The following is a 16,353-nucleotide window of genomic DNA, read 5'->3' on the forward strand; positions in this document are numbered from 1 at the left end:
AGAAAAGGATGGCAAATCACGGAGGAGCCGCATATCCGGAACACGGCTGCACGGCTCAACAAGCCGGACATGTGTATCAAGGATAATACAATTGTGGTGGCCGACGTGAGAGTTAGTTGGGAGGCCCCTCGTTCCCACGCCGAAACGTATGACTGCAAAAAAGCAGTATACTATCAGCCTCCATTTGTTGAAGCCCTCAGGATGGCGCATCCCGGGAAGGAAATAGTTGTGCTCCCTTCCATCATTGGAGCTCGCGGCCTGTGGTGCCGAGAGAGTACCCAACTTCTGGATGTGCTGGACATTAATACTGCCTCCAATAGAAGAGAACTTGTCCTAACGACAATCCGCGGTAGTTGCTCCATTCATATTGATTTGATGCGTAGAGCATGGGATTGAATTTTGTCGCTATCTCTGGCACGATCTTCAGAGGAAAAACCATCTTGTGCGGGTCCGGAATTGTTTTGTGTCGCTCGAGTGCGAGTTACATGGCCTTTTCCGAAATATGTGTTGTGAATGGACCATATATTATTTATATCGATGAAAAATCAGTAATTGTTTATACATTTACACTTGTATTGTTGTACATTTACACTTGTATGTCCTTCAGACCATTATACCTGCCTTATACTGAATAAAGATGTTTACTAGCCAAATGTCTCGTAATCTATAATAATTAGTGACGCGCATGAATGGATTAACGAGATTCTCACTGTCCCTACCTACTATCTAGCGAAACCACCGCCAAGGGAACGGGCTTGGAAAAATTAGCGGGGAAAAAAGACCCTGTTGAGCTTGACTCTAGTCTGGCACTGTAAGGAGACATGAGAGGTGTAGCATAAATGGGAGATGGGGTTTCTACAGCATGACAACGCTCGGCCTCACGTTGCTAAACCTGTTAAAACCTATCTGAAAACGCTCAAATGGGAAGACCTACGCCACCCCCCTTATTCCCCAGATATTCCGCCGTCAGATTATCACTTGTTTCGGTCCATGGCACATTGTCTGGCTCATCAGCAGTTCCACTTATGTGAAGACATCAAAAAATAGCTTGATTCTTGGAAAGTCCCAAAAGATAAATACTTTTATAGTAACGGTATTCGAGCTCTACAAGAAAGATGGAAAAAAATTGTAGCTAACAATAGACAATACTTCGAATGATTCATTTGTATCCATTTTTTCACAGTAAAGCTCTATTTTCATCGAAAAAACAGCGGGAACTTAGTTGTGCGCCTAATAATTTTAGTTAATCCATTGATTAACACACTTTTTGAAGGGTTTGGTTGGATTGGTTTAAGTGAAAACGATTATTATTATGATTACGTGGTTCTTTGAATCAAACATTTGCCTTGAACTTTCAAACTTCCTGACGTAATTTCCAACTAACGGCAATAATACTTTACGCACTTTTCTCGGCAGCTCGATCTCAATTTACACGCTCTTGACCTTCAGCGCCGGACCTCGAAAAAGTACCCTTCACCTCAGAAAATTTGCCCCACTATGGGTAACTCATCTCTTCATTGGATGCACTCAAATTGTTCGGTCAATCAGCCGGCTCGGAAAGAGGCAGAAACAACCGAAGAGAAGGAAAAACGGAACAAGTTGAAAGACCTTTTTCGACTCAGAAAAAGTACGGTTGAACGGAAAGAATTATAAAATATATGAATTCTGAAAACAAGAGACATATACGGTTTCCGCTACAAATATGGGACTGGTCGGTGGAAATCAATGACATAATATCAATCGGTAAATACCCCCTATGATAATATAACGGTTTTCTTCCGAAATATTTCGATTGTCAGGTCCTATTATAAGAGTATTGGTGAAGAAATTTCCTTTTTTGGCGTAGCGAAAATCTGCCTCGTCACAGGACCAAACTGTCAAACACTCAATTTTATGAGAGGAAAAATCACATTGTGAATTGATGTAATTTCTTACTGGCAATCGCAGATTTTTTTCTTATTGGAAATGATCTACTCCAAAATTTTTTTTTTTAAATTCATGGTATGCAACCTGCTACAAGTAGTTAGCACAACAAGGTTAACAAATATATTTTCTATTTGGAAAAATTTTAATTTAATGTATAAAGTTAATAGAATTAATTTTCACTTCGTTGAGTTCATCAACACCTAAACGTGTTTTACGAATAATGAAACACATGAGTTGCGCTCCGAATTCAACGTCGAACGTTACCCGACGCCGTTGATTGAAGTATTGACAAGTATTCGTCTCTGCTCCAATCAACGGTTCGACCATCAATCGAACAACAGCGTCAGACGTCGGATGCACACCGGAAGACGATTCTGAACGCTACCATGTAGTGGTTAAAATAATTGAAGGATTGAAAAATCGTATTATTCATTTTTTAGTTTAATTAGGGATTATCATGCGAAGTTTCAATGATCGAGAAAGAATATTAGATGGTTAAGTTTACAACTTTCTTCATATTGACGACGAATAATGATGAGACCTATGAATATGAATGAGATGTTTTTTCACAGGTTTCTAGGTCCACGATTTAATCACAAAACTATTATTTGAAATAAATGCCAATTAGTTTCAACTTCATTTCGAGCATCCGGGCTCTGAAATGGTACAACATTCACTACAATAATCTTAAAAATTATAAAAACATATACCTAATACATAAGTATTAGGTATATTTATTAGAGGAAACTAGTGTGATAGACTTTTTCGCACTCTGGCCGCTTCCTCACCTTTGCTAGGGCGCCAGTGGGGCAATCAGTGAAACACCCACGTCTTTCACAGAATCTCCAAAGAATTAGAGAGCCCGGGTAGACTTGAATATCAGTGGATAAGGGTTTCAGTGAAGACTAGGGTGGTAGCGTCTTCTAAGTGTCTTTAGGCGTTAACTAAACTCTTAGATTAAACTGATTTAATAAACAGGCTCTCACCGCCAAAATAATTGGCAACAAAATAAATGTTCAGCTCTTTATTTCTATTGAATTGAACTCTATAAAAAAAGAAAATATACAGGTAAAATAAAATTATGAATGTCAATGGGTGGACCTTGTCGGCATAGGACGGTTGCTATAGTATATAACATTACTAGCAGGGTAAGAGGGTCAGTTACCTCCTTGAACCAGTAAAACCCGTTACCTTGCGTGTATTGTTTTATATTTTATTTGTTTCTCATTTGTAAAAAGGTTAGATAAATTCCAAAAAATTCTCAATAATTTGTGGCAAATGCCGTAAGCTATGGAAGTGTTGCCATGAACATGTCTGTTTATTTTTCTTTACCTTTGTTTTGAGAATACGACGACTTCAAAATATGGCAGAACAAAAATAGTGTGATTGGGGTAACTGGAGATGTTTTGTTGGTCTACTTGAATCAACTTTCAGCTAGATTCAGCCCTAATACTTTTTAAGGATCAATAATTATTATATTCGCATCCACAGATCCGTCACTGTAAAAATGCATTTATTTTATATTTCCATCACGCATGCAGCGAAAGAATCTCGACATATGTTGAGGGAGATTGAGATAATGTGAATTAGGCAGATTGTATTCGACTATGACAACGAATAAATATCATTGTTGATTAAAAAGTCTCTCTTCCTGCTTTCCAAGAAATTACGATCTAATAAACAACTTATACAGTCCACTTCTCCCTGAAAATGGATAATAAATAAAGTCCATTGCTAACAATAGTGGTCCTTCGGGCCGGATTTTGAATATTGCTTTGGATTCACGGAATTTTCAACGACGATTTCAAGACAGTCATATGGTCAATTAGTCTGTCAATTAATCAACCGATCAGCGAATTATTTGGATTGGTGAGATTCACATTTTCATCTGCTTGTTGGTTTCGTCGCAAATATCACCTAGAAACAAAGAGCCATATTCTTCATGCTGTTTTACTAATTTTCTGAGCATTAATTTACCTGATGCCCTAAGGCGAAGGGAAACATAATTTTGGAGAATTCGTCAAAAAGTTTATCTTATCATCGGCCATAAGGTAACCAACTTTCCATCATCGTTTCAGGAATTCTGTCTTTCACATTCTTGGAAGAAAATAATGCAGTGAATAACTTAATTTAAATCTTTGAATATTCACTTGTTGCAGAACTCTGTATGTTTTTTTCTGCTCGTTGCTAGACATTAGAAAAACTTGCTTTCACTTGTCAAACCATATATTTCATCATTTTCATTGTTTATCTTGAATATTTACGATTGTAATGCCACATATGATTTGAATTTTCATGATAGATAGTATCTGAATTACGCTCTTATTCATCGAATAGGTATTCTAGTTAGCTTGAAATTTTCTTTTCATATTTACTTTGAAATTTTCAACTTTCTTATAATTGCTGCAAATTGTTTGATTTTATATTGCTTTTGTTAGGCTGAGTTTTCTGGTGCTGCTTTTGCTTTGCTTCTTTTGATCTTTCTGCTTTAATATTTCCATAATCCGTTTATTGAACGAAATGGCTGATTTATTGATTGAGCAACAATCTATATCTGCTAGAATAGCGAGGTCTTACACAAATTTCAAAAAAGATGGTCCCTCAAAAATGACACTGAGTAATTGCAAAACACGAATGGAAAACTTGGATAAAATTTGGTTAAAGTTCGAAACAAACCATTATCAGATCTTGCGTGAAATCAGTGATGAAATTAAAAAATCCAGTTATTTCAAACAAAATGAATTCGACATTGCTGAACAATCCTACTTAGAAAGACACTCTGAATTTCAATCCTTTCTGTACTCTCTTCCAAAGTCAAATGCACCAGTAGTGAAATCTGAAAACGTTAAACTCGATGATTCAGAAAAATTGCCACCAATTTCTTTACCTTAGTTCAAAGGCAATTTTAATGAATGGGAATCCTTTCGAGATCTTTTCACTACGTTGGTTGTTAAAAAAACCAATAGGTATATCTAATGTCACAAAATTGCATCATTTGAAATTAAGCTTAGAGGGAGATGCAGCTCGCATCGTCAGCAGTTTCGCGATTACTGAAGAGAACTTTGCTATTGCATGGAAAAAGTTGACAGATAGATATGAAAACAAACGTCGCCTTGTTACATCTCATTTATCCTCAATTTTTGCTATGAAAGCGATGAAGAAGGAATCTTCCTTCGAAATTAAGAAAATAATTTCTGGCATCAGCACCCCGTTAGCAGCACTTGAGGTGCTCAAGCGTCCTGTCAACACTTGGGATGATATTTTGGTATATCATGTTGTTTCTCTATTAGATTCAGAAACGCGCAAACAATGGGAAAAACATTTAGGTAACGTTTCGAGCTCCTTGGAACCCCCAACTTTTGCTTCATTGATGACCTTTTTGGAAAATCAAGTTACTGTTCTGGAAGCATTAGAGGATAGCAATAAAACTTTCTCCAATTCTAACCATTCTTTTCCACCTAAAAATTCAAAACCAATTTCGTTTTCCAATACCAGAGTACATCGAGTGGTGAGTCAGTCAAATAAGTGCCTCTTGTGCAATGAAAATCACTTCTTCATGTACTGTGATAGTTATAAGAAGAAAAGCCCTAAGCAAGGTAAAGAATTTGTTCTCAATCAGAAACGTTGTCTAAACTGCCTTGCTAATCATAATATTAAGAATTGCACTTCTAAGAAACGTTGTCAGATTTGTCAATTTAAACATCATTCTTCTCTTCATACTGAAAACGATACAAATAACTCAGTTCCTACAAGCTTGCAATTGAATGATAACCACGAACATTCTGGTCCTTCTACTTCGCAATCAATAAATTGCTCCATTTCCAAAAACATAACTATTAATCAATGTAGAGTTCCAAATACCGTCTTACTTTCTACGGCTATGGTGAAAGTCTGTTATGATGATGATAATGTTATTATTGCTAGGGCTCTGATAGATCAGGGTTCTCAAGCTTCCTTCATTTCTGAAACTTTATATCAAAGACTCAACTTGAAGTGTCAACCAGTTAATTTGCCAATTTCGGGTGTTGGAGGAAGAAAACATTACACTTGTCGCAAATTAGTGACTTTTACTCTGAAACCTCGGTTCAACTCAGACTTTTGTTGCTCAATTCAAGCTTTTGTTATTCCTAGAATAACTTCTTATGCACCTAATCTCGATAATAGTGAAATTGCCTTTTCACACATAAATCATCTTGTTCTTGCTGATCCATATTTTGCTAACAGGGAACAAATAGAAATACTATTGGGTTCATCTATACATGCGAGAATTATTGAGGGTGAAATTGTACGTGGTGAACCAAGTGAGCCAGTAGCTATGAAGACAGCTCTTGGGTGGATTGTATCAGGGAATACGCCAAGTTCATGTTTCGGTTCTGCAGGTTTCTGAAGATCAGATGTTGGTGAGAGATCTTTTATCTAAATTTTTTGCATTGGAGGAATTCACCGAAATTGAAAGACATCTTACTTCTGATGAAACTGCAACCGAAACATTTTTTGCTAATACTTGTTCTCGCGCTTCAGATGGTCGCTATATAGTTCAATTGCCATTCAAGATAGATGATAAGTCTATGTTGAGCTTTCCTGGTATATATGATATTGCTAAAAGATCTTTGGAACGAATGGAGCGAAAATTTGAAAAAGATCCTGAATTTGGTCGTCTTTACAGGGGATTTATGCAAAACTATATAGACTCAAACCATATGAGGAGAGTGAGTGAAGACGATCTTGCTGATGTTCGTTACTTATTGCCCCATCATGGGATCCTGAAACGAAGTAACCCCATAGCTAAACTGCGAACTGTGTTCAATGGCTCTGCTAAAGCATTGAATGATTGTTCAATAAATGATAATCTTTATTCTGGTCCTAATTTGTTGCCCGATTTAACTTCTTTAATTCTGCGTTGGAGAAAATACGAATTCGTTTTTGTTACAGATATCCAACAAATGTTTCGTCAAATATTGATCCATCCTAGCGATCAAATCTTTCAGTGTATACTCTGGAGGTTCAACTCGAATGAACCAATAAGAATTTGGCAGCTCCAAACGGTGACACATGGCATGGTCTCTAGCCCTTTCTTAGCTATTAGGGTAACTAGACAGCTTGCCAAGGATGAACAACATCTTTTTCCATTAGGTGCAAGTATTTTGCAAGATGAGACTTACATGGATGACACACTTTCAGGAGGTTATACGCTACAGGAAGCCTTACTCAAGCAAAAACAGCTTATTGATATTTGTAGCTCTGGTGGCTTTGCTTTACATAAATGGTTAGCTAATGACAATAATCTCCTATATAACGTTTATGATTGTGAGGGATCAAACTCTCAGTCCTACAACTTTACTGATAATAGTTCATTCAGTATTCTCGGTCTCGGTTGGAATCCAGAAACAGATAGTTTTATATTCAGAGTCGGAAGTACCTCTGACTGCGACGATATGAATATCACTAAGAGGGTTATTCTTTATTCTATATTACATTTTTATAAGATGGCGGGCGATGCAGACGTTTCTGATCAAGAGTCTATTGATAGTGAGAAAAATGTCGAGAATATTGGCGATAAAGTTTATAAATGTTGTGCCAAAGCATGTAGAAATGTTTCCTGTATTAGATGTAATTCAATTTACCACATCAGTTGTGCAAAAAGGCTGAAAAATGTGAAATTCTGTGGTGACAGTGTAATGTGCTGTTCTGGAGGTGAAAACAAGTCTAAGATCAATGGTGAAGATGGTAATTTGTCGAAATTGCAGTTGGAAGTTGAATATTCGAAGCAATTGAATAGTGAATTGAAGGAGATGAATAAGGTGCTAAGTATGAACACTTCCCTTTTGTTGGAAAAAATAAATCCTGAAAATAAATTATCTGATAAGAATGATTTACTCATGAAAAAAATTGAAACCCTAGAGACAAACATAATAAAAAATGTCAACAAGAATCTACAAGATAATGTGGTTAAAGTTCAAAATCCCACTTCTCGGAGTAGTAACAGAGAAAAGAACAAGTCAAGTGTGACATCAGAACTACCCACAAAATGGACTGACAGTTGTGAAAATAGTCTTGAACCTAACCTCAAAGATTCTTCTGCAGATTTCGCTGAAGTAAACATCGCTGTCGCTTCTGACTTAGACGCAGTTGCAGATAATAACCCTTCTGAATGTAATAACCATTCTGACTGCCCTGTTGCCGGTGAGGAAACTGAAAACATAAATAAGTGGAGCACAGTACTAGGAAGAAGAGAAAGGAACGTTAGGAAAAATAAGAAGCCAGTTATTTACGGCACTAAATCGTCATCAGATACGAAAATAAACGGAGCAAAGAGAAGACGTTGGATTTATGTTGGAAGGATCAGGGGTAAGGATATTGAGGAAGCTGATATTAGAGAATATTTCAAATCTGTCGATGGAGCTGATGAGATTGTTGTAAAGAAACTGGAAACAAAGGGAACAAATTCAGCTTTCAGCATAGGTATCGCTTCTGAAGAGGCTTATAACATAATTTTCCATCAGGACTTCTGGCCAGAGGAAATTCTTGTTAGAGAGTATTCATTTCGGAATACTTTCCAGAGAGGCCCAAAGTTTCAGTCGAAAGGTTAGAAGTCATGAGGCAAACCCCGCTGCAGTAAGTGGTCATCAAGAGAGCAATATGTTATCTGTAGTTCATCAGAACGTCCAGTCGATCGGTAACTCGATCAATCAACTAAATATGGTTGTTTCAGAAACTCTGAAGAATGATGATCTCTGTGCTGTATGCATTACTGAACACTGGAAGACAAAGGAGCAAATTTCTAATTTTGGTATTGATGGTTTTATTTTGGCTAGTGCTTTCTGTCGGGATTATAATGAACACGGAGGAGCTGCCATCTATGTCAAGGAGGGTTTGAAGTTTAGTGAAAGGGTGGATTTGCTAAATCTGTCTGTCAAGAATGTGATGGAGATTGCAGCCGTAGATGTGAGATGCTCTGACAGGGATCTCCTGGTGGTGTCGGTCTACGCTGCTTCGGGGGAGTCTGCTCGATTTCTCGGGGAGTTTGAGAAAATACTTGAGATGGTTTCAAGCTCTGACAGAATGATAGTCATTGGAGGAGATTTCAATATCGACCTGCTCAGCCCTACGAATAGGTACAAACAAAGATTTATTGACCTATTGCTCTCATATGGACTATGTTACACCTTTTCTCAACCTACTAGGTCATCTGCATGTATTGACAATGTACTCACAAATCAGGTGGATTATCAAACCAGAATAATTGATAAACATATGACCATAATACCGCACAATTAATAAGCCTCAGTGTTTCAGGTGGAGTGTCGAAGACAAGTCAGTCTTATAAAAGAATGTTGCAAGCTCATAGATTGGATGAATTGAAGCATAAATTAAAGTTTATGGACTGGGGCCCGGTTTATGAATTGGATGATCATGAAGTAAATTTACAGTGGGAGGCTTTTCTGAAGTTATTCACCTCTGAATTTAATAGAATTTGTCCCTTACAAAGAGTATCTACTGGACTCGGTCCAAAAAGAGCAGCCTATTTTGCTGATAATGCACTTGAAAATTGCAGGTCGAGGCTGGACATTCTGTACACCTGTCAACTCAGAAATCCAATTTTTAAGGATGCTTATAAGAAGATAAAGAAGGAGTATGATGGTATACTTAATGGTCTGAGAACAAAAATATACAAGGATCAGATTTTGCAGTCGGACAACAAAATTAAAAGTCTCTGGGCTGCCGTTAGGGATATCAAAGGGAAGGAACCATTTACATTGGTTTCTCGCGTGTCTACAGTCCGTGGTGATTATACTCATCATGTTCTGGAAATTGAAGAAAATTTTCTGTTTGATGAGGTCACTGAGTTGGGTGTTTTGGAGATCTGTAAAAAAATGAAGAACAAGAAGAGTGCTGGTCCTGATGGTATTCCTGCCACTGTGGTTAAACACTGCATGGATGAAATATGTAAGCCTCTCGCTCACATCATCAATAATTCTTTGAAAAATGGTATTTTTTCTGACTCTTTGAAGGAGGCGGTGGTGAAACCTTTACATAAGAAGGGTGATGTCAATGATTTGGCTAATTACAGGCCTATTAGTATACTGAGCACGTTCTCCAAAATTTTTGAGATGGCAGTGTGCAAACAATTAACAGATTTCTTTCACAAGTGCAGTTTATTTGCCTCTTCACAACATGGTTACATGAGGGGTCGTTCGACACAGACTGCAATTTACGATTTCGTCAAGGTTATTATTGACGCACTTGAATCCTCTGAAATGATTCTTGGCCTTTTTGTTGATTTAAGTAAGGCTTTTGATAGCCTCGACCATGAATTCTTGCTGAAAAAACTTTATAACTATGGTGTAAAAGGTAATGCTCTGAAATGGTTTGAATCTTTCCTTTTGAATCGTTCACAGAGAGTTGTGATATCTGACCTGACTCACGAAATTAAATCAGACACAGCTAAGATTCATTCTGGAGTACCCCAAGGCAGCATTTTAGGTCCTGTGCTGTTCATTATTTTTATGATCGACCTTGAATGTGTTATCATGAAACATAACATCTTCATGATTAATTATGCTGATGACACTAATCTCCTTATAAAAGCTTTGAGGTATCCTGAGATCGTACGGTTGGTCAATGAGGTCATGGTGGAGGTTTTAAATTGGTTTGCTGAAAATGGACTTTCAGTAAATGCCGACAAGACAAAGGTAACCCTCTTTAAAACTACACCGAAAGAAAAGATTCAATGAGAAAGGTTTACCAAAAATATTTTAATTAGTATTGATATATTTATCACTCCCCGATCAAAACAACTGTACTTGCTTTATAAATTGAGTAACTACGATTGTTAAATCGATTTTATTACCATTTCCTTATAACACCAATGGATATATTTCATTACCATATTAGAATGAGGAATTCCCACAGAAAACCAAAGTTCTCTAGTCGGTGTCATATAGCCTTAACAATTTAATGTTACTATACGATATATTCTAATTCTCGAAATTTAAAAAACGTTTACTACTGCAGTTACATGTTGATGCATTACGAAACCGAAATATAAGCGAATATATCCGAATCCTCCGAATGACGGGGATCCCCTGTCTTCCCGGGTTATATCTGCCGGGTAGCAGGTGTTCATTCGGCGATAGTTAGGTATTGGTTACGCGTCGTTAGAGTAAATATTAAAATTGAAGGTGGATTAAAATTGAAAGTGAAAAAGTGAAATTTCCAATCATAGATCGTATAGTGTCTCAATGGAGAGTCCAGCACGCTTTGTAAATTTATTCAAAGTTGGGGTTTAGGGGACTACATACAAAAATTGAGTGGTAAGTTACATTTTTGTAAATTATTTATAGCATCACCCATTTAACCCTTATTCAGTACATCAGAACATGGGCTCTTAGATTAACCTTTTTGGTTGAAATATGGAGTTATCTATGCTATCCAATGCTCAAAACTTTGTGACTCCGTAATTTTTTCGATTCGCGCTTTCAGGGCGCCATTTTGGAAAAATGATGGCCAATATATGTTTTTCAACTTTTTCTTTTGAGTTTACGTTTACGATGATTTTATTTTTTATTTTATCCATTTCTTGTAGACTCAATTGACTTATAGAATCATATATAATTTTTCGTCCTGGTTTTGGATTTTCTCGCGAATAACAGATTAGATATCAACTTGAATGTAATTTTTAGAATCTGATAACTCGTTGCAGAAATATATTGGTCGTGTGAAAAGTGTTTGCAAAACGCGTAAATCCGTGAAGCACTTTTTCCAATATGGCGGATATGGCGGCAGAAGGCAAACTTTTTCGACTACATTCATTTTTCGTTTCAGATGAAGTTATCGATTATTCAAATATCCAGTTGATGTATGATGATGATGATACCCTCAAAGAAATCTTCCCAAAAATTGGACCAAGAATGGTTTTCAAAAAAATGTTACGAAATCTGCGATTAGAAAATGAAATTCAACGTTCATGTTCAAATGAAGTTAATCTAATGGCGAGTCTAATGGTGATAATTTTGCGACTCGTATAACTTCTTGAACGAATGCGTATATTATTGATTCATAATTTCTAAAGGGTGGAAGTTTTATTTTCATTTCTTATTAACAGTAGGTACAAAAGTTCCTGGATAAATATTTATTTTTTATGTTATATAAATCATTACGATCTCATTTTTATTATATGTTTATGGATATTTTTTATTTTTTCATGAAGAACATGTTTTTTGTCTTTGATGGATTTTAAGTATTGGCTTTGACTTTAGGACTGATGTGTATGTGACAGTTCAAAACAAAATTATAATTATGAACAATAAAGTGCTATAATGTGATACTATTGTTTATATATATATATATATATATATTTACCCAAATACCAGACCATTTCATGTCTTAATTTCAAAATGATACAGTTGAATCATTTTTAATCTTATATGACATTGTGAATTCAGTGCGTTACAATTTACTAAAGAAATCAATACACCTGTTGGTGTAGGTAAATGAGTGTTCATGAGCATTTCAATTATATGGTTGTCTGAATCCATTTAAAAGATACCATGATTTGTAAGTTATATTGATTTTTCCTACTGCTATAATACAGACTTAACCAACATGTCAGAAAAAATGAACCAATTCGTTGCTATTTATTTTTGTTAAGTTACACGCTCATCTGAGTGCAACATATCAAAAATGTAGTAATTAATTCGTCCATTCTTCTGGCCGGAAATATATAGCAACGTTGGCCCATTTTGTAGTGTGGTTATAAAATAATTCAATTAGTCTGGTCAAAGAGCTTGAAAAAGATAATCATATGGGTTTACTAGTGCGGCTAGATAAGTTTACTAATATAGTAAAACGGAATTGCAAACGTAGTTATAGAAGCTTATTACGGCAATGAAATGAAGTAATGTAAGGGAGTTGAAAAAAGATTCAAAGTCAGTTATAAAAGTTTACTAAGGTAGTGAGACCGTGCTACCAACGAAAGTTATACTGTATTACTGCGGTTCTTTTACTGAGATACTGGAGCAATTAAGAAGTTTACAACTGTAGACAAATAATTCAATAACGGTTATAAATCTTGAAAGACTCTTATAGTCTAATCACTAGGATAGTTTTTGTAACACGGTTTTATTTCTGTTATAAAGAGATATATCATACAGCCATAATGAACCAAATCGTTGTAAACCAAGACGAATTATGGGAAGTAAAAAGTTCTGTTGAGGCATATAGTATATGAATTTTCTCACTACTGTTATTATATTTTTTTTTCAGTGTAGTCACGCTGGTTTTGATACCCCACAGGAGCTCAGATTGGAATCAGGGAACATCTCATACTCCCCTTCAGTAAAGATTTTAGGAATGATTGTAGATCAATCATTGAACTGGGATGGCCATATCACCGAGCTATGTAAGAAACTTACAAATATATGTTATTCTCTTTACGTTCTCAGTAATTACCTAGAGACTAATTCACTTAAGTCTATTTATCAAGCCTTCTTCGAAGCAAGGATTAGGTACGGTGCTATGTTCTACGGCAGTTCATCTGGGCTAGAGTCAGTAACTAAATTGCAGAAAAGAGCTCTAAGGAGAATTCTAGGCCTAGAAGTTGGGGAATCATGCAGGAATAAATTCAAACAGAATGGTATTCTAACAGCTGCTGCCATACATATACAAGAATGCCTGCTTTTTCTTTTCAAGAATAGGGAAATGTTCACAGATCTTTCCACAGGAGCCTATAACACAAGAACAACCCAACTTGGATATCCCAAGCATAGATTAACCGTCAGTGAGAAAAACGCTGAGTATTGTTGTATAAAATATTACAACAAACTTCCAGCATATATAAGAACCATAACAAACCTGCGGTACTTCAAGAAACAAGTTTTTAAGATATTGTTGGATATTGAACCTTACTCTGTCAAAGAATTTTTGGAATATCATGTATAGAGTTTCCTCTTCCGTACTGACACTATTTCTCTTCAAGGTTTTACAATGTATCAATTCATGTATGCCTTTATTAGAAATAAAGCTATATTATTATTATTATTATTATTCTTTCTAAAATAGCCAAACTATTTGATCCTCTTGGTTGGCTTTCCCCTGTGATTGTCACAGCAAAGATTTTCATGCAACAGCTTTGGATTAATAAAATCGATTGGGATGACAAGTTGGATACTGACATTACCAGACAATGGCTGTGTTGGTACCGAGATCTCTGTGTTCTAAATGGTAAATCGCTGGTTGGGTTATAATCCTGATGCTAACCTCTGCGAGATCCACGGTTTTGCCGATTCTTCAAAACTTGCTTATGGAGCTGTAGTGTATCTTCGTATTATCAGTGGAAATGAGGTTGTAGTGAACTTACTTCAAGCTAAAACAAAAGTGTCTCCTATAAAACCCTTACTTACTATCCCCAGGTTGGAATTGTGTGCAGCTATTCTTCTAGCTAAACTTTCTCGAAGAGTTGTTGATGCTTTACACATAAAAAACTGCAACGTTCATCTGTGGTCCGATTCCACTTCTTGTTTTGGCTGAATGATCATCCTTCACGTTGGCCTATATTCATTGCGAATCGGTGCTCCAAAATACATACTTTGGTTCCTGATGCTTCTTGGAGACATGTCAGAGGAATTGAAAATCCAGCTGATTGTATTTCTCGAGGTCTGAAGCCAAGTGACTTGCTTAACTATCAGTTATGGTGGCAAGGTCCTAAATGGCTGTCTAGAGATAATGAACCATTTGCAACCACCTCTCAAAATTCAGTTGAGAGTCCCCGCTCATCGCTAATTAATAATCAAAACTTCACCTCTACTTTGGTATCATATCATCCTAAACCAGTTTGGGATCTACTTGAGAGATTTTCAAGTGTACAGAAACTCTTGAGAGTTACAGCTCATATTTTACGATTTCTCAGTAAATTGGTGGACAAAGTCAACTTGTCTCACAAGTGCACAATGTTTTCATTCAGTTGGTTCAAAAACGTTCAGACTTCTTATAACTTAGAATTGAACACTCATGAATTGAACAGGTCTCGTCTAGCATGGGTTTATTTAGTACAACAATCTTATTATTCGAAAGAGATCAAATTGCTGAGAGAAAGTTGCCCAATACAAAAAAATAGCAAAATTTTGAGGTTGGTACTGAGTGATAGTTTGATCAGAGTGGGTGGTCGACTGCAGGACTCATTTCTGGAATTTGAAGAAATGCATCCTATGATTTTACCATTTGAATCGCCATTATCATCACTTCTTGTTAAATTTTACCATTCTAAAACTTTGCATGGTGGTGTTACATTAACACTTGCCACACAAAGAAGAGACTTTTGGATAGTTCGTGGGCGACAGCTGGTGAAAAGCATAATTCACAAATGTCATTCTTGCTTGAGATACAGAAGAAGCGCCATGTATCAGAAGTTGGGCAATTTACCCGAGTTTCGAACTCGACCTAGCCGTCCTTTTCTCAAGGCTGGTGTGGATTATGCCGGGCCTTACAACATTAGAGCTTCTCCTGGTCGAGGCCAAAAAACCTATAAAGGTTATATTGCCTTATTCATTTGCTTAAGCACACATTCTGTACATCTAGAGTTGGTCTCTGGTTACTCATCCAAAGAATTCATTGCTGCCTTCAGAAGGTTCACTTCTAGGCGTGGATTTTGCTCCGATATTTATAGTGATCGTGGGACAACCTTTGTTGGAGCGGATAAAGAACTTAGGGAATTATTTGAGAAATCTACTGCCTTCATAGATACTGTTTTTAGAACTCTTGTTGCTGAAGGGACCAACTGGCATTTCAATCCGCCCGCTGCTCCCCATTTTGGAGGAATATGGGAGGCTGCAGTCAAGTCTGCCAAACACCATCTGTGACGAGTCGTAGCCTCGCATGCTCTTATAGTCCATTCAAGAATGATTGACATCCCAGTAGGTCTTGAAAGTCCAGGCGCAGCTTAATATTTGGTCACAAAAGATCTCTAAAAATTTCTGTACTTTCAGTCACAGAACTGGAATATATTAATATAACCTAGAAAAGTATATGAAATGGGAAATATTCAAATTCGCAGCATATTTATCAGCATTCAAAATTGACACAACCATGTTTCCAATTCGTACGATTAAATTAAGAGCATAAACAACTGTACAAAATTCAAATAAACGTCGGTAGGTGCATAGATTCATTTATAATAAGTCTATAGATCGATGTTTATTCACAATACCAACCTGAATTCGGCAACACAAAATCTGAACTTATGGGCTATTACCAACTTAAATTCGATTTTCCACAGCCACCCGAGATGTCAATCATTCTTGAATGGACTATACATTCGAAGAATTTTACACACTGCTGACGCAGGTAGAAGCCTGCTTGAACTCTAGACCTTTAACGAGCTTGCACGATGATATTAGTGACATACAGCCGCTTACTCCGGCACATTTTTTG

The 16,353-nt window shown here is 36.6% G+C and overlaps 2 protein-coding genes across 2 annotated transcripts; both read left to right on the forward strand.

Annotated features, from left to right (window-relative positions):
• Positions 1–8,565: 8,565 nt before the first annotated feature.
• LOC123306984 lies at positions 8,566–9,419 on the forward strand. The gene is made up of 2 exons (XM_044889185.1): positions 8,566–9,041; positions 9,223–9,419. Exons 1-2 carry the CDS (start codon positions 8,566–8,568, stop codon positions 9,251–9,253), a joined length of 507 nt encoding a protein of 168 aa, XP_044745120.1. The 3' UTR covers positions 9,254–9,419.
• Positions 9,420–15,320: 5,901 nt separating this feature from the next.
• On the forward strand, positions 15,321–15,782 carry LOC123306987. The gene has a single exon (XM_044889188.1). The coding sequence runs from the start codon at positions 15,321–15,323 to the stop codon at positions 15,780–15,782; it is 462 nt and encodes a 153-aa protein (XP_044745123.1).
• The last annotated feature ends 571 nt before the right edge of the window (positions 15,783–16,353 follow it).

Source organism: Coccinella septempunctata, chromosome 2 (assembly GCF_907165205.1).
Source record: "Coccinella septempunctata chromosome 2, icCocSept1.1, whole genome shotgun sequence".
Taxonomy (NCBI): Eukaryota; Metazoa; Arthropoda; class Insecta; order Coleoptera; family Coccinellidae; genus Coccinella; species Coccinella septempunctata.

What these genes read in the sequence shown, in the direction of transcription:
- LOC123306984 (XM_044889185.1), top strand. Translation starts at nt 8,566, where the DNA reads ATGTTATCTGTAGTTCATCAGAACGTCCAGTCGATCGGTAACTCGATC. An exon ending in CTGCTCAGCCCTACGAATAG is followed by an intron (nt 9,042 to 9,222) that starts GTACAAACAAAG and finishes TCAGTGTTTCAG; the next exon opens with GTGGAGTGTCGAAGACAAGT.
- LOC123306987 (XM_044889188.1), top strand. Translation starts at nt 15,321, where the DNA reads ATGTATCAGAAGTTGGGCAATTTACCCGAGTTTCGAACTCGACCTAGC.